The sequence below is a fragment of the Branchiostoma lanceolatum genome, chromosome 19 (assembly GCF_035083965.1).
Source record: "Branchiostoma lanceolatum isolate klBraLanc5 chromosome 19, klBraLanc5.hap2, whole genome shotgun sequence".
In the NCBI taxonomy this organism is placed as follows: Eukaryota; Metazoa; Chordata; class Leptocardii; order Amphioxiformes; family Branchiostomatidae; genus Branchiostoma; species Branchiostoma lanceolatum.
This window is the reverse complement of record NC_089740.1, coordinates 5,506,824-5,534,309: the sequence shown is the minus strand read 5'-3', so window position 1 is coordinate 5,534,309 and position 27,486 is coordinate 5,506,824. Positions and strand designations below refer to the sequence as shown.

The 27,486-nt window shown below is 39.7% G+C and overlaps 2 protein-coding genes and 1 pseudogene across 2 annotated transcripts in view; all 3 read right to left on the bottom strand.

The window, feature by feature from the left end:
* The window catches only part of LOC136425244 (unconventional myosin-Va-like), a 71,951-nt gene extending 54,190 nt beyond the window's left edge, over nt 1-17,761 (bottom strand). Inside the window, exon 1 of the mRNA XM_066414058.1 lies at nt 17,598-17,761. Coding sequence (XP_066270155.1) covers nt 17,598-17,624 — 27 coding nt within the window. The 5' untranslated portion in view covers nt 17,625-17,761. The remainder of the gene's footprint in view (nt 1-17,597) is intronic.
* Nucleotides 17,762-22,534: 4,773 nt separating this feature from the next.
* LOC136425673 (techylectin-5B-like) lies at nt 22,535-23,649 on the bottom strand. The gene is made up of 2 exons (XM_066414604.1): nt 23,484-23,649; nt 22,535-23,148 (listed from the first exon to the last, which is right to left on the bottom strand). The coding sequence occupies exons 1-2, from the start codon at nt 23,590-23,592 to the stop codon at nt 22,883-22,885; spliced, it is 375 nt and encodes a 124-aa protein (XP_066270701.1). The 5' UTR covers nt 23,593-23,649; the 3' UTR covers nt 22,535-22,882.
* Nucleotides 23,650-24,327: 678 nt separating this feature from the next.
* On the bottom strand, nt 24,328-26,766 carry LOC136425899 (microfibril-associated glycoprotein 4-like; annotated as a pseudogene).
* Nucleotides 26,767-27,486: the final 720 nt, after the last annotated feature.

Below are 27,486 nucleotides of genomic sequence, written 5' to 3'. Positions count from 1 at the left end.
TGTACCCGGTACTGTATCATACACTGTACCGGTACACAGCTCTAGAAAGACACTTTACTTTAAATGACTTTCCTCACTTTACTCAGTTCGAAATAAAACTTTCAAACTTTCACTTTTTTTCCAAAAAGATTTGATTTTAAAAAAAGCTCAAATAAGAATGAAATGGCAAAAGCACTGATAGGCAAAAGACACTCTTCATATTCTAATAATTATGTTTAGCCATACAGTACAGATCTCGAATAACTTCCCATCCACACGCGTGCCACACGCGTTGGAAAGTCGTGCCAATCTCGTGCATAAGTCGTGGCACACGAGATTCAATCTTGTGCAAAAGTCGTGCGATTCCAGATTAAAACGCCTTCCATTCTCGTTTCAATCTCGTGTGTATGCGTGTACACGCGTTTCATTTATGCGTGCGAGCTCGTGTATGAAGTTTTGGGCGGAGCTCACACGCGTGTGGCGGGCCTTTGAACTGTTCAAGACGCGCCCATCGCCCGGCCTGCGGCCTTACTTATACATATCGTATGGACGTTCGAATCTAAACCAGATTTCGTATAATCAACAAGCGTAACAAAAATCATAACAGATAACTGTGTTATTGACCTAAAACTAAAGGGAAATTGCTCGAATTAAAGTGTTTTGAGCTGCGGCAAACCGAAGTAAGATTAGCCTGAGTGCCAGCCTTTTTAGCTTCCGTCCGCTACACAAGCTCCGCTGCGCTAACCCAAGCTCCGCCGGGAGCGGAAGGTAGAACCCCGGCAAAATTCTCCTTACCCCGGCCGGGAACCAGACTCCACAGACTCCTCCCAACCGGCGGGCCGTTTTACGATCCGGCCCGTGGATGATATTACATTTTGTAGATTCATCCCGGTTTTTTAGTGGTTGTGTAGAATCTATCTTTTTCTTAGCAAAATCTTTGCATTGCTGGTACATGGTTTAATAACGAGTTTTATTCAATTCGCAGTGTCGCAATGGCACACCAGACGGGAGACGCCCTGAGCCCGAAGGGAGGCCGTTCCACTGCCAGAAAAACATTATCATTCACCATATCATTATGGCCTGCTCAGTAGAAAGTATTAGCTGATATGAATAGAGTTGGATCTTGTTTGTGGTAACTGGAATATGACCAAGTTTGTGATATTTTGTCGGGTTAATTAGTTTGGTAGAAACGATGTGCAAAATGATTGAAGAATTTACTGTATGAATAAAGTTGGCTAGTACATGTATTTACAGTAATTGAGATAGGATCAAGGGTGTGTTGTTCCAAGGAGGTATATAAAACCTCCTTGGTTGTTCTTTGGTAAATTCGTTGAACGCTATTTGACCCGTTTTCCCGAAATTATGCGGCGATAGAGAAGATTTAATATAGTTCAGAACATTGTTACATCAAAGAGTCGACGCGGCATTGTGGCGATATGTCGATGTCCCTCCCCACATCATGTTTAGAGTGCGAGTACCATAAGACTGGTCCAATTCAATTTTCAACTCAATTTTATTTATTAGAAATGAATAATTAAATGTTCAAACCTTACCACCTTTCACTGTCACGGGCTGCAAAGCTACGTACCCCGTGACTACATAAGTAACAGTACATTCCTTGTACGTCTTTCCAGAATAACCGGCACTGTAATCGACGAAGAATGTGCGAAAATGCCCGTCCATACAACATTTGCCGGGAACAGATCGCTGCGTTTATGATAGTGAGGTTGGCAATGTTCCCTTCCTTTGTAGCATGCTGCAACGCGTGCTATAAAACACACGCAACTCCACATGTTCTTTCTCCCTATAACCTCCTTGTTCTGGGATATTATTGCGTAACACGCGGCTGGGAAACAATTCCTATGGATTCTCCCATGGATTCTTCGGTGACCAATAGCAGGACTTTGTTCATACCCGGTGAAGGACAGAGTGAAGGATAAACTCCTTCGTGATTGGCTGTTAAAGATTGAGCTGGCCGGGCGCGCGGCCGTCGCAGACAGCGTGGCGACAGGCGGCAAGTTCCTCAAAGGGGGCTACCTGTCAATCAAGAGGGAATATCGTGGGAACATGCTAGTAGTGTATCAAACATCAATCATTTCGAGAATCACGTGCGCCGTCCGGCGGCTTCACTGATAAATTTGTAAATATGCGTCACATAATCTGTGTTATAAATCTATCCAGAAACAAACTAAATCTGATTTTTGAAAACTGCTTACTAGTTTGTATATTTTTCTTTTGGTCCCAGCAAATTCTTGAACAATACCAGAGTATTGTAGACTGTAGAAAGTAGTCCCGCTCGCGCCGTCGACGTTGTTTTGTTATGATGTACAGGTCACTGACCTTTGGTTTACGTTGTTCCATGTCGTTTCGGCGAGTTGTCTGGCAGTTCTTTTTTTCATGTTACTCATTTATCTTTACTTTGTCGTTGCAACCAGACATGCATGCGGACATGCATGCAACTATTATTCTTCCAACTGTCAGTAGATCGGGGGTATCTGATGTTTATTTTGCCTCGCGTGGCAGTGTAGAGTCCTTTCTCACACTAACCGGCAATAATCGGCAAAAGTGCCAGCCCCCGGCTATTATCCACAGATTATCAACAAATACGTAACAATGAGGGCTAACACGTGTCCTACAAACTCTAGGATTATAAAAAAAAATGCGCGGTCCAAACCGCGCCCAACGTGCTTTCTATCGGAAAATACCAAACCGGCAAACCGGAAGTTCACACCGGCCAGGCCGTAATTTTGAAAAATTTCTCAGTTACTTTCACAAAACTATTCAAGCATTGCAACCAACACATATTTTAATATCATGTTCTATATCTATCTGGCGTGTTAATTCAATGAAACCTTTTACACTGCAGCGTTGAGAAAAAAGTGCCGAGAATCGGCCCTTTCAAATGAAACCTTCCCCTACGCCCTTACTGCAACGTAACACTCCCGCAGCGGGGTCTCCAAACTAGACGTCAATCAAGTTTGCCAGATTTGCGTAAACGCGTGTAGCGACCGCACAAGATTTTTAATTAGGCAGCCACACGCGAGGCAGCTCATTAGCGAACGCGATTGGCACGACTTTACATCGCGTGTGGCACGAGTTTGGCACGAGATGTAAACGCGTTTCAAATGCAAGCCGCACGACTTTTGCACGAGAAACAAACTCGTGTGAAACGCGTGCGAAGGGAAGTTAAACAAGATCTGTACTGTAAGTATGGCTAAACATATTGTTTTCTCTCATGTCTCTTCTTCTTCTTCTTCTTCTTCTCCTGTCAAATCTTCAAATCGATTCATCTCTGTCATTTTTTGACCAAATGACCTGAAATTTGGTACAGAGGTAATGTAGGCAAAAACCAATGTGCGTTCTTTTCCTTTTTTTGATATTGACCTTGAAAGTGATTTTATTGAGGTTTTTAGGCTATTTTTAGCATATCTTGGCCTCCTGCGCCCTGGTATTTCAACTGAATGACCTGAAATTTGCTGTATATGTGGCTTGAACAAATATTTAAAGGACTACATTCCCATTTTTGGCATACATATATTCAAAACGATTTATTTTGGGCTTTCTTGACAATATTTGCCACTTCTGTCACTTTCAATACTTACTACATATGACCTACAGGTCATTGACCCCTAGTGCCTTGCACCTGGCCAAGCTGGAAGTTTGCTTACGAGGAGGAAAGACCGGACATAAACATTTAACGTGATTATCGGGAAAACACCATGTTCCCTTAAACTCAGTGGTTAAATTGCAGTTTAGGAAATTTTATAACAGAAAACAAGTTAGTCTGTATCACGCAAACTCCAGCTGTCCGGGGGTTTCTCTCTCCTCCCCGCGGAGCTCCGTGGGTGGATAGCCGTTACAGGCGGCGGGCGGACACGGGGCTTGGTTGAAACCAGGCTAAAAACAAGTTAAATCAATGATTTTGTGAATGTTTATTCTAGCATTAGTTATTCCAGATATTTTCAAACTCCAAATTCTTCAACACAACACGGGAGATCGTTTCTCCTCAGACTGGCGCGACACTCCTGTCAAAATTGATTGATGATCTCTCTCTGTGGTCCCGCACGTTGTCGCAGCGGTGCGTCGCCGCTACGCGATCGAAAGCACGCCGCTGTCTGTCTCGGACCAACACGCGTCTCCCGTGATGTGTAGCGTCCACCACCAGGCCTTCCTACATGTCCTACGTACGGGCGTATGGATCGTAGAATTCGGCAAAAAAGGAATGATTAGGCCAGTAGAGTCAGTCCCCGGTAAGGTCAATGATTCGCCCCTTTGTGCTAGCTTGTAACGTTAAATGAATGTACCCTCAGCTCTGGTGGCCAAACTTCACTGACAAACTTTCTCCCTATTATCATCATGAGCTTGCGTTAGTCTGGTACTAGTGACTATTATGTGCCGGGAATGTTTATCTATCGCACGCCTTGGAAGGAAGTTCAACCATGATAAATGGTCGGCCGTTGCGAAAATTTGGAATCCCATGCTGTTGATTTTCGAGATTGAATCTGTAAGAAAATATATTTTCATGTCGTTCATGTTTTTGGGACGGACGCCGGGACGGGGTGAATTTTTTCTATCATTTTCGTCATGTTAGTAATGCAAATCGAATCGTGTTGCACAAGAGGCAAAACACTAAAAACGTGGGTCTTGTGGAGTGTTTTGGAGCGGGAAAATGCCGGATATTAGCGGTGCCGAACAGTGTACATCGTCGCGCGCGGGTGACGCTCCGTCAAAACAAATCCGCTGGTGGTCTAGCGCGGCCACCGAAAATAGGCAGAAACACACAGGAGGACTTAGCACCTTCGTTTATGAGGGCAATTGTGAAAATCTTTTGTTACAAATTGTTCGAACATTGAAACATTTGGATAGATGGTTTGAAACTGTTCTAAATAAAGAGATTTTTGTGTAGTTACGTTCGAAATGTTTCCAACGTATGTGAAATAAGTTCAAACATGTTATAAGTTTCAATTCTAATTGTTTGAACACTTAAGAACTATTGTGACTTAGACATTCTTTTAATCAAAATAGTTCAAACATATTACAAATATTATATTAAAACCCTCTCGGTGACTTTGAATTGACTCAAATATGTTGTTTTTGGTCATTTCCTTCGTCTCCTGTCAAATCTTCATATGTATACTATGGAAAACTTCATTCTTCCCTGGGGTTGATCTTTTTTAATTCAATTTTGAACTGGGTTGATTATGCGCAAGAGTGTAATTTTCAGCGGATATTTTTCGACTGGTTTACATGGAAATGGCACGGAATATCCCATTCATGCAAGGGGAGGATTCTTTAATTATTTCTTTCAATTTTGAGCTGGAATGATTATGAAAAAGTCCATTTTTTAGCAGAAGTGTATTTGTTAATCAATTAGTGGATATGGTTGTGGACTGGTCCATATTGTGTTGAGGTGCTACTGGAAGACTCAATTTTGGACTGGGGTGATTCATTTTTTTAGTGCAAGTATTTTAGAATGGTCCATTGTTATTTTGGGAGAGTCCATTTTTTGCATGGCGAGGAGTATGGCTAAACATGCTGTATTTGCTCGCAAATGTTGCCTTTCTAGTTTTGAATATATGATCATACTATTGTGTGTCATATTCATATCAATAGTAAGGAGTAAAATGTATATTATGTAGTTGTAGCCTGCAGTCTTAATGTCTAAACCTACTTTATGCTAGACTTTGTTTCTTCAAAAGGTTGTAACTTGAGCTTCGAGAAGCAGATACATTGCCTGGTACAAATAACATGCTGTGACTAATCAGTTTAAACTTAAGCATATCTTATTCATAGAGAGGAACGTTCATTGGATACTTGCCAGCTACATGCATAGCATGTATTCATGCATGCATAATGAGCTAACCTTGCATAAACCTTTCAGTTTCACACATTAAAATTTCAGCAAGTGGTAAGAATCTGTGTTACAACCTTATAGTATATACTGAAAATGCAGACATTTTTGTGGTGGTTTTTTAAAATTTATGTTTACGGTTTTCACGGTAAGCCCTCCTCCCTTGTGTACTTATTGTCTCAAACGTGAACTTAAACCACCACAAACACTCCATCTTTTCCTACCGCGAAATTAAAACAACGCAAAGTGAAATGTATTTACAGTAACAGTCAACTAACCATAATTAAGACTCAAAATTGTTTTCTTCTGCAACCTGCAACATTAAAAAGTTGTCAGAAAATTAACTTGCAATTATAGAGGCCGGTTTTCCCAATTAGAATGAGAAGGTAGACTAATTATTATCATAATAACCAACTGACCCTCTTTTTTGCTAAACTCTAGCGAGAGAAGATTTTGCAATGGCGGAGTTTGAAAAGGGGTCTGTCTTACAAAAAAACCCAGGCCATTACTGTAGAAATCTACATGTACAACAAAACTGTGTTGATTTAGGTTAATTGTGTTTCGTAATATCTAACATGAATCTTTTTTAACGCAGGGCCAAATTGCAAGTCGTCTATATCTCTATCTACAATCTTGAAAATTTTTCAACAAACTACAGGTTGGTATTGAAATGCCACCAATAACAATATGCAAATTGCATGCAAATGTAGGCTGACTAGCCCATCTTAGTCAAGGCCTAATTACTAGTACTGTTATATAGTCTGGGATAAATTCAATGTTTATTTAAATCACTGCACAAGTAGGCATTGGGAATTAAGGTGTTAACATCAAAGCATTTTGTCTTCATGAATAAAAGATTATGTCGGGTAGTGCAGCAAGCAGTTAACTGTATATAATTTCCTTGTGTTACAGAGAAATAAATAATTCTTTGTCCTATCAAAATTTAATCTGACTATACATGTAGAATCATGAGTAGACAGCTTTTTCCTTACCTGGCTTCATTTGATTTGAAAGAATATTCCAAAACATAGTCAACTCAAAACTGCTCAAGAAGACCACTCAGGGGGCCAATAAAATCTGGACTATGTGGACAGGTGGTCACTATACGTCTATAGACAGGGTTCTTAATGCTTGTGTCAATAGGGAAAATTATCTTAAGATTCTGACCACCAAAAAGTGGTCACATTGACCAGGTGGTCCTTATGTAGAGGTGGTCAATTGAACAGGCTTGACTATAATCTTAATACACTTACACCTATGGTTCAATATTGAAAACTAGGGCTAAAATTTTGTCAGTTTTATTGATTTCTTCAAAACACAGTCATGTTCACTGTCAAATATTTCCATACAAGATTCCCTTTTCTATAACACAGGTGCCCCGGTGACCTTTTCAGCGCCATGTTAGATTAGAGCAGAGGCCAGGCATCAGGATCCATTACTGAGATGTGATACCAGAATGACCTATATGGGACCAGTTAAATCCTGTTGGTTTGACGGATTATGATAGATCGCCCATGCTGGCCATCTGATATTCAATACGAAATGGTTACAGAACCATTTTGCTATTTTCATATAGGATAGCAGGTTCACGGCTGTCTACACGGCTTTAATTCCTTTCCATCTAGGTCATTGATTGGGAGCATATATTTATGATTTTCGTTGCTAAATCTGTCATTTTAAGCTTACTAGTCTTAGATTATTACATTTTTATCAATTTCATGTCAGTTTAATGCAGATTTTTTTGAGGGATGGGGTGAAATTTTTTATAATGTCTGACAAAATATTAATTTCAATTCATACTTAAGTCAAATATATGCATTAAAATCTGTTCTAAATTTTACTTTCTTCTTTTTTGTGTGTCTAGCATCTGCTACTATATCCTTAGATATATATCCTGCTTTACTGTTGAATACTACTAAATATAATAATAATATCATTATATATCCTGCTTTTTTGCGTTTCGGCGCATGCGCGCCGGAACGCATTGTCCTGGCTTTTACCTTCAAGCAAGGACCAGGGAAGCTTGGTTCAACACTGTGTCGCACACAATAAGACCTTATATGGCAATACGTTCTCAAATCCTTGTATAGCCGTTGCCTTATATGGCAAGAGAGCACGAAAAGGCAGGCACGCTAGATTTGCATGTGACACAGGACGGCGACCGCATGTAACTGCTACAACTGTTCGGAAATATCATTGCATTGTGGTTTCGGACTTTGATATCCTGAAAAATGACCATATTACATCTATTCCACAAGATTGCAGAAGAAAAAAAATGATTTCGTCAAGAAAACGAGCAAAAATCGGCATAAATGATACCATATAGTGAGGTTATAGCATTACGTCCAAAGTAAATAAGTACGTACCGCACTTTGGCCGATCTGGCAACGCGAAGCACTTCGGACCCAGAAGATCCGGGTTCGTGTCCGTGCATGAATTTTTTTTTTCTTTTTAGATATTGAATATCAAAAATATATATTGATATTATATTAATCTATCAATATCATATTTATGAATATCATTTTTTTCATTAATAAATAAAGAAATATTTTATATTTGTTATTTTTAAATATTCATTTAATATATACAAGGCCTTTGTCTTATGAACAGGACTTCATAGATTCCAAACCCGGCATTCGAATTTTTCTGTTCATTGTAATGGAAAATACCGTGCAGCGGCTCCTATGCGCGGTAAGATGATTCTTGCAAAACACTCGCCACTAAACTTCTATCCCCGATGTAAACAGAGGCTCTTGATGTTGTTTGCAAAACAGCGATTCTTTGTTACAGTAGCAAATGCTCCATTGTTCAGTATCGACTTCATTCAGACAACACGGACGTGGAAAGTGGCGCCCCTCGGCACAAAACTATGGGAATTTTCATGAATTTTAGCAAAATTACCCAGGAAAATAAGGAAGAAATGTTGTAAATGCGGAAACCAGAATAATACGGATGAGGTAGCTGTTGATTTGTTTGACATTTGGTAGTCATTTTAGATAGAACCTTAGCTGTTATGAACTTCTATTTCACTTAATTACCATAGTGCTGATGATTCAATGGTGCTTTTTCAAATTTTTTGTTTTATTGCGTGCCATGTACATAATTACATTGATAGCTTTTATAATGAGCCTATTATACATTTTACAAATAAGCACAAGTTGTAGGCCAAGACCAGCTTTTTCAAAAGCACTTAAGTTAAGTGACGTAACTTCAAAATTGCTTTCCCCAATCTGCCTTTCTCTATTAAAACAGTACTCATTTCCCAAAATGACAATTTTTCTTATAGACTGAACAGCCCTTGAGTGACTTCCTCTGGCAGATTTTACTTCAAGTAAAGGGAAAAGACAATTCACACTTATAAACGTAGCCGAAACGCCAGCTTTTTTTAAAAGCTCTTGTTTTATTGAAGACTACCCTGAAGTACATGTAGTAGATCTACAACGTTGACCCGACCTTAGTATAATCTTAAAGGCAGTCATAAAGCCATAAACCACCGCTGTGTTCATAAACACCTTCCTACATGATAAAACTAGTCAGCACTTAAGTTGCCAATTGCTTTTATGAGTCGATCAATCTTTGTACATGCACCTTTCTCAAATTTATAGAATATGATGAAAAAGAATGCTTATGATGCCATTGAATTTTTGATGGCTGCAATGGATTATTTGATCATGACATGATAGTCAAGAATTGAATACAAATTACCCTGGTGATATGTAGGCACTGTCTCTAAGATCAGGAGTTAAGTAAGGCACCCAATCAACTATGAAAGTCTTTCCTTTTATCTTGGCAGCCCCTGAATATAAAATGAGGGATCATTCTTTGAAGACTTCTTACTAGTTATTACATCTATCTTGCACTATTTCACACCTACTGTAAAAATCAGGGCTCGAAATTCATTTTTAAAAATAGGTGCACTGGTGCACCCAACCCCAAAAAATAAAGTACAACAAAAGGTTATATTGCTTTTCCGATACTTCCATTTCAAGAATATTCTGTGTACTAGACAGTATTACGTATACCTTTACCCTATAGGCTAGTATAGCTTACAAAAATATCTAGGTGCACAGCTCCAATTTTGGGTGCACAAAGGTGCAAATGCACCCAGTATTTCGAGCCCTGAAAAATGAAAATCAAAGAAGGACACTAGCTTTACAGCATCTCCCCATATTACTGAATATACAGTAGACTTGTTCAAGCACAGGGCCAGATACTAACCCCTACGGTACATGTAAAAATCATAGCTGGCACACAAAAGTCCTAACTTAAAACTTCAGTCTCTACCACAGGCCACAGAATTGACCATAATCTCTTCAAAATGTGGCAGGAAAAATTGATTTGCTTCGGAGTTATTATGTTACAGGCATGAAGTTAACGCTGTTAATCTAAAAATGCCACCTGCACTGAATTCAAAGGCAGAACCAAGTCAATTGCTTGGATACGGATTCCATAATACCTATCATGAGTCATCACTAGAATATTTGTTTGAAATATGATAAAATCATAGAACTGTATCACTAATATCCCATGGCCTGGGAAGTTTATGAAATTCATAAACTTGAAATTTAGATACCCAAGGAGGTGTCCATTATTCACTGCCATGCATCAGACAAAGTAATTTGGATTATGTTTAAATCAAAGGAAACTCAAACGGAATATACAAAATGTATCTCTCAGATCTCCCTGGAGGCGCCCATATATACATATACACAATACTGCCAAGGTTAGAGTCACAATTAAGTTAGTGGTACATAACTGACAATAACTCGTTAATAGTAGAATTTGTCTCAACATTATGTCAATTATAAGACTCGACTTTTCAGGCAAAAAATCAAGGATTTTTATTGTCATCATCACATATAGTACTGTGTGGGGCTCTTTATTGAAAAACTGTAGGTACATGATAATATGTAGGGTTTACAATTTTGCAGGTGTGGCAAGATAAAGCTGTTCTACCAGGTAAATGATTATGATAACAGGGCTTGAAATAGTGGGTGCATGTGCACCTGTGTGCACCCAAAATTGGAGCTGTGCACCTAATTTTTGACTGTGGGTGCACTGGTGCACCTAGATATTTTTGTACTCTATAGGGAAACGATTCTCTTGTACGCTAGTATACAAAATATTCTTGAAATGTAAGTATCAGAAAAAGCAATATTGCCTTTTGATCACTTTATTTGATGTATTGCTTGGTTGAAATTTGAAATCTGAATGCAGAATGCAGAGAGGCAGTAGCATCAAACTTATGTTTAGTTGACATTCAACTTTCTTTTATGTGGTGCACCCAAAATTATTTCTGTGCACCTAATTTTTTTGGTTGGGTGCACCAGTGCACCTATTTCCAAAAAAGAATTTCGAGCCCTGTGATGTAATTAACCAGCTTTGAACAGGACCACTGCTTTTGTTGGGTGACAGAATTTTTCCATATATGTATGTAGTTTCCATGATTATATTTTTTGACATATTCTTGTTTGTAATCCCTATCAACTTATGGTACAACCTCCATGTGTAAGCACTGTTTTGTTAATCCTAAGTAAGTCACGGAAGGATGGGAAATATCGACTGTTTTCATTTCATTTCCTGATCTTTAAAAAAAAGGGGATCGTGACATCTGACCAGCTGGTGTCATGCTTTGTAGGTCAATGGCATAAATTTTAATTTTCCAACGTATGGATTTTTCATTTCCTGTCTTTTGTATATGTAGACACATGAGAAATCATATTTTCATTCCTTTATTGAAACTTGATACATGTATGCCCAAGTAATGAAAATGCATAGAACACAGCAGTTACAAATGTACTGAGTTAGGCATCAGCCATTATGGCTATGTTCTATGATTACATATTACTGTCTGTACCATTTTTCTCCGTATAGCTATTTTTTTCACACTCTGGCACACAAGTATCTCTTAAGGGAGGGATGGGAATGAAACCGCCTTGCATTTGCCAGCAAATGTCATCCCTTTATTTGCATTCATACTTCTAATTAATTTGTCTGCATTGGAAATGTACAGTCAAACCTTTACAAGTGACCACTTCTACATAACGACCACATTGCCAATACGACCACTTTTTACTTGTAGCTGCCCATACATAATTTTATCAGTCCCCCGAGTGGTCTTCTTCCTGGTCAGTTTTAACCGCAATATCATCATCATTCACAGGAAATTCTCCTCGAACTTAAAGCCCCTGCTATCAACCAAAGAATTTTCCAATTTTCTTCCCAGTGAAATCTGGCAGGATATTCCCTTCAGGAAGGATGGCAGAGGATCAACTGTCGAGACAAGATACTGTAAATGCAGAAATGTTCACGGTGGTTTTATATTCGCGGTTTTCGCGGCGACGTTTCACCGCGAACTTAAAACCACCGCGAACATTTTTGTCCAATACTGAAGCAGTATGTGACTATAGCACTGCCACAAACTTAAATCCACTGCAAACACTCCATTTTCGCCTTAGCGTGAAACAAAAACCATGCAAACTTAAATGCATTTACAGTACTGCAACCCAGGCAGTCTTGAGAGACTACAGGATATTAGAGACTTCACCTCTATGGAAATTAGACTGGGATGGAGCAAACCATTGGGGGCTCGTCAAAAAGAAACATGGGCTTAGTAAGGTCATATACATTATTCATCTAAATAATCCAACAGTCCTAGACCCTAGAAATGGTAAATGTCAAAAATCACATTTTTCCAGGGAACTATTTTTTATATTTTACAGACAAAACCGACCAAGAAGACCACTCGAGGGACTAACAAAATTAACTGCTTAGACACTTAGTCACTAAACTAAAGACAGGATTCTTAATGGGAAGAATTATCTAAGGGTTTGACTGTACATGTTAAAATCGTTTACTTATAATAATAGAACTCATCATACCATGATAAAGAAAGGCTGTACTTGTTTCAAATACATGCGAAATTCTATTGCATTTACATGTAGATGTAAGCTGAAAAAGCTTTCTAAATGGTGCCTTAGAATATTGTCAGGTTACTTTCAAATGACTATTAACAATCACTAATATCAATTGTTTGCAAGCAATAGCAAGAAACAAAAGAGTGTGACTATATCATATGGCGGTAGATGGTGTCCTCACGCCCGTTGCTACAATGCAAACAGCAAAGCCTTTGAATTTGCAAATTCAAAATGTTTTTCCTAGTTTTTTTGCATGAATACAAAGAGAAGACCCTAAATTTGAACATCGGGGGAGTGGCGCTGGCATTTTGGGGAGTGGCATACCGCCCTTGCAGAGAGCCCTGTTGACATTTGTAATGCAAATTTGAGAAAATCAGACTTTAACAGATCTTGATAAATGCATATCATATTCAAAATCAAAATAAAAACTGCCAGGCACATACAATTTTATCAACTATAGTACTACATTTTGTATATACAGGACATGACTTTCTATTGTATGTAAATGCTATATGATCCAAAGATTGTACCATATTTTCCACACATCTTTTCAGTGATTATCGCCATGGCCAAGTCAAGACACGCAATTTTACCTCTACACAAAAAGTGTCAATCAATAACAGAAATTTTAAAAACTGAAATCTGATGGACCAACATATCAAATTTTTGTGGTATAATTTCATAGACTATTCTTTGACGTTGCATCATTGCCCCATACTTTCACCACAATGGAAAGTGGTTAGTCCCTAAGTACGTGTAGTAAGCTGATCTTCGGCCCCTATGATAGTCATATGACCAGCAGTACATTTTGTACATGTACAACTGGGGGTGTGACAGTTAATCAACTGTAACAATAACATTACCAGACTAGCCTGAGGGCTCTGGTCGAAAGAGCAGAAAAAATCTTACTTCAAGGTTGCTTAACTTCAGTTACCTGCACAGCAAGATAAAGGAATTTGCATGCAAACTTGAGCAGGTAGAATTTGCAAAGGGGGATTCTTAACTAGGTAACAGGGGCCCAATAACCTTCTCACTCCACAATCTTGATAAAATTTGGACATAGAATTTAGACTGTAGAAATCAGTAACACATCTAAAAATAAACTTAAGTATATTCACCGAAAACAAACATGTAAGCAGTAAAATTGATCCAAATCAAATATACCCCAAAAATAGTTACTCAAGCAACTGGATAAAATTTTGAAACAGTCAGACGTTTAAGACAGCATCCGCTGTCTTTCGTCAGTGACTGACATCAAATATTACGATTGAGTCTAAGTTTTGAAGTTTTGTACATTCATGTCCACCCACTTCCTACATTAAGATGTTCCTCCTTTCTTCCAGAAAAGTCACAGGTATGCGCTATGTACATGTACATAGTTTGTTTACATGTACCGTGCATGTTCTTTCAAGTACACATTCTGATACATGCATGCACTAATGGTCAAATGTTATGCCAGCCTGAACAAACTTTGGTCATGAAAACGAGACAAACAGTAAAGGAAAAACTTCACATTGTTTAACACGACTTGAAACATCTTTTCTCGTTCAAATCCATGCAAAACATTATACACTAGCTACAGTCTTTGGCATTTACCATAAATATGTGCAATCACTAGTATTGAAGGTTGTTTACATATTTGCTAGTTCACTGGAACCTCTAGAAATGTCGTGTGATGGTTGCTTGCTTTTCCATAATGGACCTCTTTCTCTGAAGCACAACTAAACATACAGGTATAACCTGTACTATGTATGTAGACCACCTGCATTCAATGTGTACTGTTCTTAACTATGTACAATGTATGTCATATCTTTAATTCTATTGTTCTCAATACACCCTTGGAAATTGTTCTTCTGAGATAGTTTTCCCACTAGTGGGCCCCAAATTAAACGTAGCAAAATGCTTGAGCATGCCCTTTTACTTATCCTTCACTAAAAACCTTGGGCGCTGTATAATTACTTCAACATATTTGCACATCCAACCCTGCTCTGCAAGTTAGTGTTACAGAGTAAAAGTAATCATAATAACACAAGCAGAGTCTGCACTTTCATTAGTCTAAACTAAAGGTGTTATATCACTATCATTGTACGTACATAGATTTAATCATCTTTATTTTGTTTGTGACTAAGTGAAGTAAGATTAGACCGACATACATGTATACTTTTAAATCATCAATTACGGTTTTCAAAGCATTTAGGTTGCATAAACCTAGAAGTATCAAGAAAAGCTTTTTACCATATTACATTTATGAGACAGTGAATTTATTCATCTGCGGAGATGTCTACAGCCGCCATGCATCAGCACTGATACTCGCACATGATTGATTGATTGATTGATGTCTATCAAAACCTCCTTGATTCTATGAGGTACATTGGCTGACTTTTTTTTCAAAGATGGGCACAAGCGAACGGGACAGCTTTTCGGCAAGGTGAATGAATGATGCAATTCTAGCATACATGTACAAAGAATGCATGTGCCAAGACAGTCATTCAATTCATTCGTTCAGTCATTCAATGTAATAGAATCAGTTGTGGCTATACAATTCTATTTGTGTTTCTCTAAAGTAAAGGGTGGTTGATACTACATGCACATATAGTTTACTAATAAAATATGGATACAGAAACCTACAATTCCAGAGCTTAAAACTGTTACACAGCTATCTCAGCATACCATTAAGGTTACAGAATCATCATGAATGCTTTTAGAATTTTCTCGTTGACCCACAATTTAACCCACATCCTTCCAACATCCTGTCCAAAAGTCTGGTGTATCAGGTTTTACACTTATCTGCCTTTGGCACACATGATATTAGATATACTGTACATTCGTATCAAAAATGCAGTCTGACAATGTTGTAGGCTTGGGGCTGTTTCCTTTCTGTCAATATTTCAATTCTATGGACTCATATAAAGATAAGTGATAGTACAGTACAGCCTTTATTTCAGAAATTTAAGAATCTATATCTAGGAGTAGGAGGGCCTGAATGCTCTTTTCCATACGGCGTAGGCAGCCTATTTTGATTTCCTGTAATTCGTAGGAAAAGCCGTCTTAACTCTTATTCACGTAATTGGTACCGAGGCGACCAAATTCTGCATGATTCCCTTTCTTGATTCTAGATAAGATAGCATAATAGTAGGGGGTTCTTCTGAACTTCTGAGCGTAAAACGTTGTCGGAACCCCCTATGAAGACCCTCATTTAGGGTATAGCACATTTTCCTGAACTCCTTTATCAATGGCTGTTGACATAACCATTCTTTGAATTCTCCCTTTCCAATAGTATTGAATGAACACCTTTGACAAAATGTTGTCCAGCTAATTCTATCTTGTCCAAAAGATTGCTACGCATTATAATAGAGGTTTCCCAAGCAAGAAACTATTCTATGAAGCTAATATAGTAATTATATATGTCTCCTTTTCATGCCACTGTTGTGGCTGTTGTATTTCTGTCATCACTGAAGTCTAATGAGGCCATCTTAATCTTATCATGGCTTATCTATTGAAAAAGATAAAACACATGCCTTCCTTCATAGTAAACATACTGAACATTTGTGAGTGTTATTTGTAATCATTTCAATGTGTCAAAGGACAACTGACAAAATATTATGACACACTAACATATAGATTAAAGCTATTCTGAGAAATCTATTCATACATTATACTTCATATCATTTTTTTTAGTTTGACACAGTGCAAAATTTTCATAACTAGAATTCTAGTAAACATTATGGTTTTATTCAAAACATTGCACTAAAAAAACAAAGGAAAGTGTTTTATCCACATTCAATGTAAAACAAAAACAGATGGGTGAATGCAGCACATTATACATCTTACAAAATGTAATGTATATGCATTACTAACCCTCCCATGGGATAAGATTACATTGATAGGTGACCTTCAAATCATAGTGTACATCCTAAAAAACCCTGAAATTCATACTTTTATTTCCTATGGTATATCTACACTTGCATTTTTTTATTTTAATTACAACATCTACTAACATAATTCCACCAGGGTACATAATTCCGCCACCCTGAAAAGATACATCCAATTCCAAACAGATTTCCAACCCAATGTCCCCTAGTATATCTAAACTGTGCATAACTGTGCTGTACTAGAGATCTCTCAAACCCAGTTTTTTAACGTGGTGAATTTATGCAACCCGGCAATTAATGTTAAACGAGGTTAGCTCTATTTTGACAAATTTTAGCAATAAAATACATCATTACATCATTTTCTAAGTTATGAGTCATGGTTTCCTGTAAACTGCTTTTGTAAGCATTTTTTAAGCTTACAGTAAAATGTGATATTATTTCTATTATTAGACGTGACATATGGGTCTATTGCAGGTGTCAACATTACATATGTCACACCTCACTAAATCGCTTGGGATTGCAGTCTAAAGAGTAATATAATGCAACTATCATCGGTGACTGGAAAAACTAAATAGTAAACAGTTGGGTAAACAAATTGTTTACATAAGGAAAATATCATCGTAAAAAAAATTCCTGTGCACAAAAAGCCGGATGACCTCAAACAATTATGTGATGAGAAAATTAGGATGCAGCAGGCTACGCCGTGGGGTTCTAGCCCCAAACCCGGAAATCAGTCGCGATTTTCACTCAAATATTTCCTCAAATTATGTTCTAGAGATACTGAAGATTATTTCTTAGCTGTTGTTAGAGTTTTTGAAGAGGTGAAAGTATAATTTGAGGGGGATTTCTGATAAGATTTGGGTGTTGACAGGAAAGTGACATGACACTCGAATCAATGGAGGCCGTCTTGCAGGACAACTTTTTGTGAAGGGCCGGTTGACATTTTTAGGCTCGAAACGTCAGAATCAACCGTCTTACCTTTGTGTAAAGCTCTGCTGTCGTCATCTTGTTGGTCTAGGCGACGGCAGGCCAGAGATTTTGATGTAAAGTCCACCAGAATCGGTGAAATCCGGGAGAAATTTGTCTGCCGAAACGATATCGTCAAACCCAGGCCGCCATATTTGATTTGTGAGGTGGAGTGCGCATGCGCACGGTCAGGTGAGTTCTGCTCGTTCATCCATGACGTAAACGTAGAAATATGTTCCTGTCATAAATTTGCATAGCGTATCATTACTTTGCCATGGAATTTGCGTTAGAAATATGCTAACTTTGTGAAGAATGTAAAGTTTTTCGTCATTTTTGCATCGCCTGGGATGATGACATCATCATATCCATATGTTACAAAAAGTGGACACGCCCCTTAAAATTCAGACAAGACTACAACTCGTTTCCCAAGGCACCGACAGTTCCTAGCTGTCGCTATGTTTTCAGAAGGACTTTTCATTTGTCTTGAATCAGCAATTCTTACCTTTTGATGTTGAAACGTTGTCCCTTTCAACGTTTCAAGGCATAAACCAAGCATGTCAGTGCCCATCGTTGTTGGACAAGTAACGTTATTGTTGAGTCTTGTCACCACAGTAAAAACTAATTCAACACTGTGGCTTTTTGATTTTTTTTTCTCAGGGAAAATACTATGCTAATGTCAGTGCGAAGAACACACGCGTGCGCGCACACACACACACACACACACACACACACACACACACACACACACACACACACACACACATACACACACACACACACACACACACACAAACACCCCGTTGTCCTTTAACCGTTGAAATTAGTTCTGACCATCAGTATGAATGATACTCGTATAATACATGTAGTCCTAAATCAAAGACAGTGACAAAAACTCCCATCTGATTTGCAGTGCGAATTGCTGAAGATAGATGGCGCTGCTGCATGAGGCATTCCTTCATATGCAGAAATGAAGTACTGGGGTTCACGTCCAGACGAGATAACAGCATATGCAAACAAGACACGAATAGGTGAAAACTAATGATAACATATATTCTTTAGCCTAGAGTTCGGAGATCTCATACCTCCATGAGATATTTCAATTATTCACATAACTATCTATGCATCGTCATGTACACCTACTATACACGCCACAAGTATGAGATTTCCATCATCTACCACTGAGACGAATTATGGCACTTTTGCATTAATTTTATGCAAATTAATCCCTAGTTTGCATGATTTACATCTAATCATGTCCATCTCTGTGTAAGCTACCTTCATGCCGAATATCACGGAATCCTTTTGAACCTATGTCCAGTTATTCTCTTGTAGGATTGTATGGTTTTAGCTATAGTTGGTTCATCAAAACACATGAGGAGTATAGCTTTTTCAGTGCAACTCATGTATCTCAAGTGCGGGAATCTACTTTCTATGTAACTAAATAGAATATTTCTATCAGTCTTTGGATGGAAAAGATGATTAACTGAAAAATGAATAAAAAATCAGTAAGAAACATTCACAATATACCATTTTGTGAAGGTATGGGGTCGCGGAACTCTAGTTGCGCTTAAAACGCTGTTCTAGAACTGCAAAAAAGGAAGCGCCTATTCTAGAACTTCAACTAGCCTAACAACGGTGTTCGAACAGACTTGTTTACTGTCTCAACTACTCTGAGCGGCAGACACAGACTTGAAGTCCTCCGTTCGTTTGGTTTTGACTTGAGACAATCATGTCGAGACGACGTACTAGCAACCGGAGAAGACGCCAGAGGTCCCGAGCGGTCATGTTTCCTTCATCTGACGGCGGAGACGACACGCAAGTTGGACGCCGGTGGTTATTCAAAGCAGTTTTGGTTACGGGACTACTGTTTGTGGCTATGACGGCGGTAAGCATTCTAGTAGCCCACATCTTAGCGAACAACGTGTGTTGTAAATGCGAACTTTGGTATTCAAAGTTGTAACGAATGTAAAATCATGTTAGCCACACAAGACTACATCACAGCAACTAAACGTTTCTAGATACATGCGGACTCAAACTAAAGATTTGTTATGTATTTATTCATTTGCTATTCATAAGTTTTAGTGTCTTGTCGAAGTTCATTTTTCATAATGTACAAGTGTTCAACTTCAGACCGCCGTCACGTTGTCTTTGCCGTTTATTTGTACTGTTTGACTGGTTTCTTTCAAGTGTAAAGAATCTAATAAGTGAGCGAACAAATATGCTGAATGAAAACATAACCACTAGAAAGACCTAAAGCGATCGATGCAATGCATTTGTGAGAGTTTAACACCCAGGTCAACAATACTTAAAAAGCAGCTAGAAAAGCAATGATGCTTAGTATTAGGCAATGCTATACCTAATGCTGAAACATACATGTCATAAAACAATTCCATATTGATAGACTCAGTTAAAAACATGAGAGGATTCCTTCGTATTCATCAGATGATCAATGGTACATTCCAATAACATAAATCCGCCAGGTTACATAAATCCGCCACTTTGAAAAACAGAGGGTTTGAGAGATCTCTAGTGCAGCACCCCCAGGTATGCACAGTTTAGATATACAGTAGTGCATCATACTGGAAGACGTTTGGTTGGAGATCTGTTTGGACGTATCTTTTCTGGGTGGTGGAATTATGTACCCTGGTGAAATTATGTTAGTAGATGTTGTATCTATATCGATGTTGTCTTGTTTTTATTCAGGTTGTTCCCACGACTCCCCCCTCCCACACCGGTACTGACGAGGCTGCTGCAGACGTGATGCACTCCGCACATTCCGGAGAAACCACTCTGCTCCATGAGAAGCCCACAGGTGCCGAAAACGGTACTAAAGATGCGCATATTCACCACATCAACAACACCACTGCAGCAGATCTCGCCTGTCTGCAACATGGATTTGACGACTTGGATGCGAAGGCCGTCCACAACCCCTTCAAGAATGTGTGCATTCAGCGCCGAAGCATTTTCAAGTCTACGGCGCCAAGCTTTGAAGCCTTGAGAAGGTATTGGGTAGAGAAGCTTTCTCTGAACGACAAGGTTCGAAACTCCACCCACCTGCCTACGTCCCTGCCAGATCTCGCCGATCTAGATGGATTTGACGACTTGGATATAACCCGTCTGAAAGACCCGTCGAAGAATGCAATGCCACACCATGCCACAAGGATTCTGAACAAAGCGGATCCGTCAACTTTTGGAAGTTGGAAAAAACGCCTTAACGAGCGCCGTCTTATGGATTACCTGACTACGTTCCTGCCTGCATTCAAAGACGACGACGACGACTCGGATTTGATGTTAGTTGGAAACCACTTCCAACAGGCTGGGCAGCAGGTTCGCCACATCAACAACACGACTGCAGTACCAGCAGATCTCGCCTGTCTGCAACATGGATTTGACGACTTGGACGTGAAAACCGTCCACAACCCCTTCAAGAACGTGTGCATTCAGCGCCGAAGCATTTTCAAGTCGGCGGCGCCACGTTTTGAAGCCTTGAAAATGTATTGGGTAGAGAAGCTTTCCCTGAATGACAAGGTTCGCGACTCCACCCACCTGCCTACGTCCCTGTCAGATCTCGCCGATCTAGATGGATTTGACGACTTGGATATAACCCGTCTGAAAGACCGGTCGAGGAATGCAATGCCACACCATGCCGCAAGGATTTTCAACAAAGCGGATCCGTCAACTTTTGGAAGTTGGAAAAAACGCCTGAACGAGCACCGTCTTATGGATTACCTGACTACGTTCCTGCCTGCATTAAAAGACGACGACGACTCGGATTTGATGTTAGTTGGAAACCACTTCCAACCGGCTGGGCAGCAGGTTCGCCACATCAATAACACCACTGCAGTACCAGCAGATCTCGCCTGTCTGCAACATGGATTTGACGACTTGGATGCAAAGGCCGTCCACAACCCCTTCAAGAACGTGTGCATTCAGCGCCGAAGCATTTTCAAGTCGGCGGCGCCACGTTTTGAAGCCTTGAAAATGTATTGGGTAGAGAAGCTTTCCCTGAGCAACAAGGTTCGCAACTCCACCCACCTGCCTACGTTCCTGCCAGATCTAGATGGGTTTGACAACTCCGACTTTACTGGCCCCCACTCCCACGACTTCTCTGACGGTGAGTATGGTGATTTCAACGGCTTGGATTTGACAACTGGATACAAATTCTCTTATGAGAACTTCAAGTTCCATTCTCATCTGGCAAGACGTCTCCAGGGGATGGGGACGGCCGATGTCGAAGGACGGAAGACGTACAAGATTGATCAGTTTCTCGAAGATGAAGGTCACCGCCACACTCACCCACCCAAGATTGTACCGAACTCCGAATACATCGATGTGGGTGGCTTCAAGAACTCCACCATAACGCCCGTGAATAAGACCCTCTCAGCGACCGACACCATTTCTGCCTCTGAACTGATCAAACCAAGTTCCTCCCTTGACATGATTGTCAACGTATGCCTTGACAACAAGGTTGCGGTGCTACTGAAGAATTCCACCGACCCGAATCTTTCCGTCGACTCGGTTAACGTTACGAAGAACCACGACGAGAGCTGCCGTTCACATGAGCTACTGATGCGGAGCAAAACCGCTGTAGCGGTCGTGGTTGGTACATTGGCAGTGACCTCTGCTATCTATGACTACATGGCATGAACTCTGTTCTACCTGCAGAGAACTTTGTGTTGTTGAAAAGAGTTCGTACATCATCATCCTTCACAGCAATATCCATTTTGCAGTCATGATAAACATTTCTAAACGTCTGATTGTTGTCGTTGTTATCTTCAATCCAAAGTTGTTCATCACGTCCCAATAAAAACGTTGATATGACCTTGGCTGACTGAGTTTGCATATATTGTTTTTCCATCGTTAGATTTTAAGGAAAACCACCGAGAAAAAGGGGAACGAAATCGATAAGCGCACGGCAAGTAAAACATGACAACATTCATGATCAACAATCATGAAACTGGTAAGAAATAAATCTTTAATTTTAGCTTGCTTATAGAGACTAGCTATAGTCTCAGGTAATGATACATTCCTACATTATATCAATGTTGTTATCAATCATTCTCTGTAGGAAATGATAATTCTAGCGTTTAACTTTTAGATGTAGCATGGAAAATAACTCTTACAATGTGAAAATTGATCAAGGAGGGAGTTGTTATTGTATTATAATAGCCATACATATGCGCATTCAGTTCTTTTAATTATGGCGATGAAATATACCTGTTTAAACCACCTTTATTTCCTTTGCAGCTTGTAGTTCTATTTTCATTGTATGGAAAAGATACAACGTCTAACGTTACTTATGAATTCGGTCGGACTTTCATTTCCGTGCGCTTAACGGAGTAGTTGTGGCCCTTCCAGTGGTACCAGTTGACACCGTCGGCACCACTTTCGTGAGTACCCAGGTGGTACAGGCCGTTCAGGTTGGACCAGTGACAATCACCGTACCACCATCCACCTTTGTACCTCTTAGCGCAGCTGGAGGAGAGATCGTCATTGTCTCTGAGATCGTTGTCTCTGTCCTTGGTACTGAATGACCATCCGTCATGGCCGTTCAGGCTATCTCCTGTAAAAAAAAAGGAATAAAAACAACACCAATGCTATCTGGCTGGAGCTGCGTGATTTGAATCCGACGGGATAAAAGCACTATACATAAAATCTTAGTGACTACATTTGAAGGAGGATTGTGTTAGATTCTACCCGTAGTACGTTTCAAAATCGACACAAGTTAGGTCAAAAAAGTTCATGGCATATAATGAGATGAAAGCATGCCATAGCCTTTCCTGCAGTACCGTGGTAAGTCCAGATCGCATTGCATTCAACTTAGAGACAGAACCATATGATATGTTGGCGGAACATTACCGTGTAAAGATATGGTACAAAAACACACGACATCCTCACCTGCAGTACCGCTGTAAGTCCCGATGTGGAGTTTGTAGTTCTGTGATTCAGGCGAGATGGCAAACGTGTCGTAAGCCGCGTACGCCGTGTTCCCCTCCACATCCTCCATATCCACCCTGAGTTGGTAGACTTTCTGCACAGCCAGAACGTGAACTTGTGTACTAACCTGATTTTATATTTGGTGATATCATTTTTTGCTAGTTACGGATAAGTGAATGATTTATGCATTTTTCCAGACGGATTTACAGACAAAACTAACATATGCTGAACTGTTAGGCGGTAAGAAATTAATCATATATGTTACGTCAGCCACTGACCCTTTTGAGCGATCAAGCAAAAGAGAGAAGTCAACATCTTCATACTAAGAATTTTTTTTTTGCAGGTCTACGCTGATACATTGGTAATATAGGCTACACATTGGGTAATCTCGATTATTTTGATCACGAGAATCTGCGACAGAGCATGATTGTGTCAGTGCTGTTCTCTTAGTTGCGGAACTAGTCAATGATAGTCCCCACATTTCAGATGAATGTAGTGAGTTGTAACGTTACAATGGAGTTAAACATGTACAAAATGCTGTATACTACAGAAGTCAGTGACGACATGACCAATTGAAATGATACAATGCATAGGGATATTTGTATAGGTTGCAATAAGTTACAGAAAATGGGTCAACCAAAATAGCAGCAAAGTCTTATTCGAAAAGTAGTGGATGCTACTTGAAACGTCTGACCGTTTCCAAAATCATATCCAGTTGTTTGAGTAATTGCTTTTTGGCGTATCTTATTACCTGGATGTCTAATCTTCATCGACGTAAGTCTTATTCATGTTTAGTCATTTATGATGACTATACAATTGTTTGGCTGGGTAGACAGTCTTTTGAACTGTAGTAAACACAACAGGCGATGACTGTTAGCATAATGCTTCATGAAGAAATTCAAATGAGCAGATTTATGATACCATTCTTGATATGTATTCCAATCGGACCTCAGGGGAAAGAATAGTAATAACAACATATGCAAACAAGATACGAATTGGTGAGAACTAATACTACTATGTACTCTGTCTATTCTTAATTCTATGAACAGTGTTGTGTACAAATAGCAATCCATGACCACTGCACTACAAGTAAACCCACATTCAAAACATAACAACATTGAACACGTCATATGATTCTTTAAAAATGACATTTTTAGTTTGTATATAGAGACTGGCTATAGGCTCATTGGTAATAAAAGATTTCTACATGAGGTCAGTATACTTAATATTTCTGTATAGGAAATAATAATTCTCGTGTTTACATGTAAGTTTTAGATGAAGGGTGAAAATAAATCTTACAACATGGAAATTGACCAGGGAAAGAGTAATATCCACAAAAATTAGCATTCAAATTTAAAAGTATGAAGTGGCAAAATTCAGGTAACTTAGATTTCCTTCTTTTGCATGAGCTGCAGTTTGCATTTCTGTTTCAATGATATGTGAGAGATACAATGTGTGACGTTATGGAGCTGGTCGGATTTTCATCTCCGTGCGCTTCAGGGAGTATTTGTGACCCTTCCAATGCTTCCAGTTGACGCCGTCAGCGTGGCTCTCGTGAGGACCCAGGTTGGAGTGGTGGCAATCCGCGTACCACCACGCACCTTTGTAGTCCTGAGCACAGCTGGAAGAGTAGTCGTCGTTGTCTCTGTCCTTGGTACTAAATGGTTTCCCGTCATGGTACGTCAGGCTATCTCCTGTGACAAAATCCCAACAGCACGACTTAAATTAGCCGTTCAAAATTCTTTTCGGCTGAAAGGAACTATCACTTGTTGACAATGTTTATCGCGTGACTTTATTTTAGACATTAGTTCCTCCCACAAATTTGTTGCATCTTTTGACTTCCCTTTTAATGTCTGAATCGCAATAGTTTTTATGCCAAAGATTTGTTGTTGTTTATCTTTCAGAGTATCGCTATTACAATGTCCATACTAACCCTAATTTCTTTGGAACACCGATACGTAATAAACATACATTTATTTGAAGATTTTAGAGTATGAATAGAAAGACTAGGTGTAGTAATATGAAGTTAACTAGGATACTACAATAACTACAGCATAGCTGAAAGTTCAACGAATAAATAAAACCATATAATACATTGTCAGAGCTTTATCATGTCAAGGTACTGTGCAACAACACACAACATCCTCACCTGCAGTACCGCCGTAAGTCCCGATGTGAAGTTTGTAGTTCTGTGATTCAGGCGAGATGACAAACGTGTCGTAAGCCGCGTACGCCGTGTTCCCCTCCACATCCTCCATATCCACCCTGAGTTGGTAGACTTTCTGCACAGCCAGGCGGTACAAGTTGTCATTCCCCAGCCAGAACTCGCCGTTCAGGTTGGAAGGGAAGCCGGTCTTGTAGTCCGCCTAGCCCCGGTAGAAGTCTACTGTTCCGTCTTGGCGTCTCTGGAACAACTTTAAGAGCAAGAAAACAAAGCTAAAATTTCTATGCAACGCAAGAAAATAATATACGCACATACCACAGTACGTCACATTTATAATATCTAAATGACCAAACTTACCGTCCAGCCGCCTCCGTCCGTGTCCATATCACAGAAGACCAGGAAGCCGCCCAGGTTGTCCCGTGGATAAACCATGTACACGCCGCTGGGCGTGGTCTCGTCATTGTCAAGGATGTCTTGACAGTCTTGGGGCTTATACACACCGCTGGGCGTTGTATTGTTGTTGACAACAATATTCTGACATGCGCATCCTTTGGGCTCGTCAGCTTCTGTGTCGTTTGCGTTAGCTGAGGTGGGCGTGGCGTCGTCGTTGTCAAGGATCTCCTGACTGTCTTGGGGCTTGTTGACTTCTGTGCCGTTGGCGTTAGCTGAGATGTACGGTACAGAATATGCACACAGTCACAACAAAATTAAAATGTTTGAGAACGTCCTGTAAATTGTGAATGTTGTTCAGACATACAGCATCATATAACCAATGCAATCGCTCGCAGACACTGATGCCTGCGAACGATTGATTGACTGAGGTAACCCAGACATATCAGAAACCAACTGTGTTGCCTTACCTTCAGGCGAATCAGCTATCTTCTGTGAAAGTTGGTCCATGGCGATTTTCATCTGCTCCAACTCTGCTTTGAGTGCGTTCTCCTGCCCACAATTCACCACTGTGTTTCCACAATTACACACATATTTCTCGTCTGACGGTGGCTTACAGACCGACTGGGCAGAGCACAGGAACACAAACGTCACAAGGAACGTTACGAAGCAGGGAAAATGCGACGCCATGGCGCTAAAATGCTTCCTCAACGGCTAAGAAAACGCTGTCAAATGTTGATACCCCCACAAAGAAGTGTTCTGCTCACAAGGTGAAGCGTTATTCTACTAGCCTGGAATCCAAACCTATTATAGCTCCCTAGTCTCTCTCCGCAAATAGACTCGGGAGCTATAATAGGTTTGGATTCCAGGCTATTATTCTACACCTTGCTATTATGTCTTCTCAGCGAGCCGTACGACTGACGTCACAGTTAAAACAGTACACCAGTAGTCGTCAAACAACCCGCACAATACAGTGGCGACAAGGAAAAGGTTCTACTTCACTGAAATACAAAGTCGTTAACCGAAATCCATATAGTACACTATTGTGGAAATAATGGTCACTTGATCTATAACACATTAGCTGTTAGCGATGGTTATTTTAATGTTAGCACATACCGAAGCAGCACAGCAAGAAATGTGTTAACATTGATTTTTAGCATGTCTTTGAGATTGTTCAGTACTATTAGTCTCTACTTGTCTTCCAGTGCTAGCTAGTTGTAACAATTTCTTAAAAATCACTCATTCTAACGATACCTTTCTGCGAGTTGTATATTTTTGTGACGGTTTCCAGATAAGCAAAGAACTGGTACAGAAATGCGAGTTACAACTACGTCTGATGTTGTGAGATATTCTTCTGTTTGACTCCGAAGTGACCCTGTCCATGTAAACACTGTTAAACACACACCACTA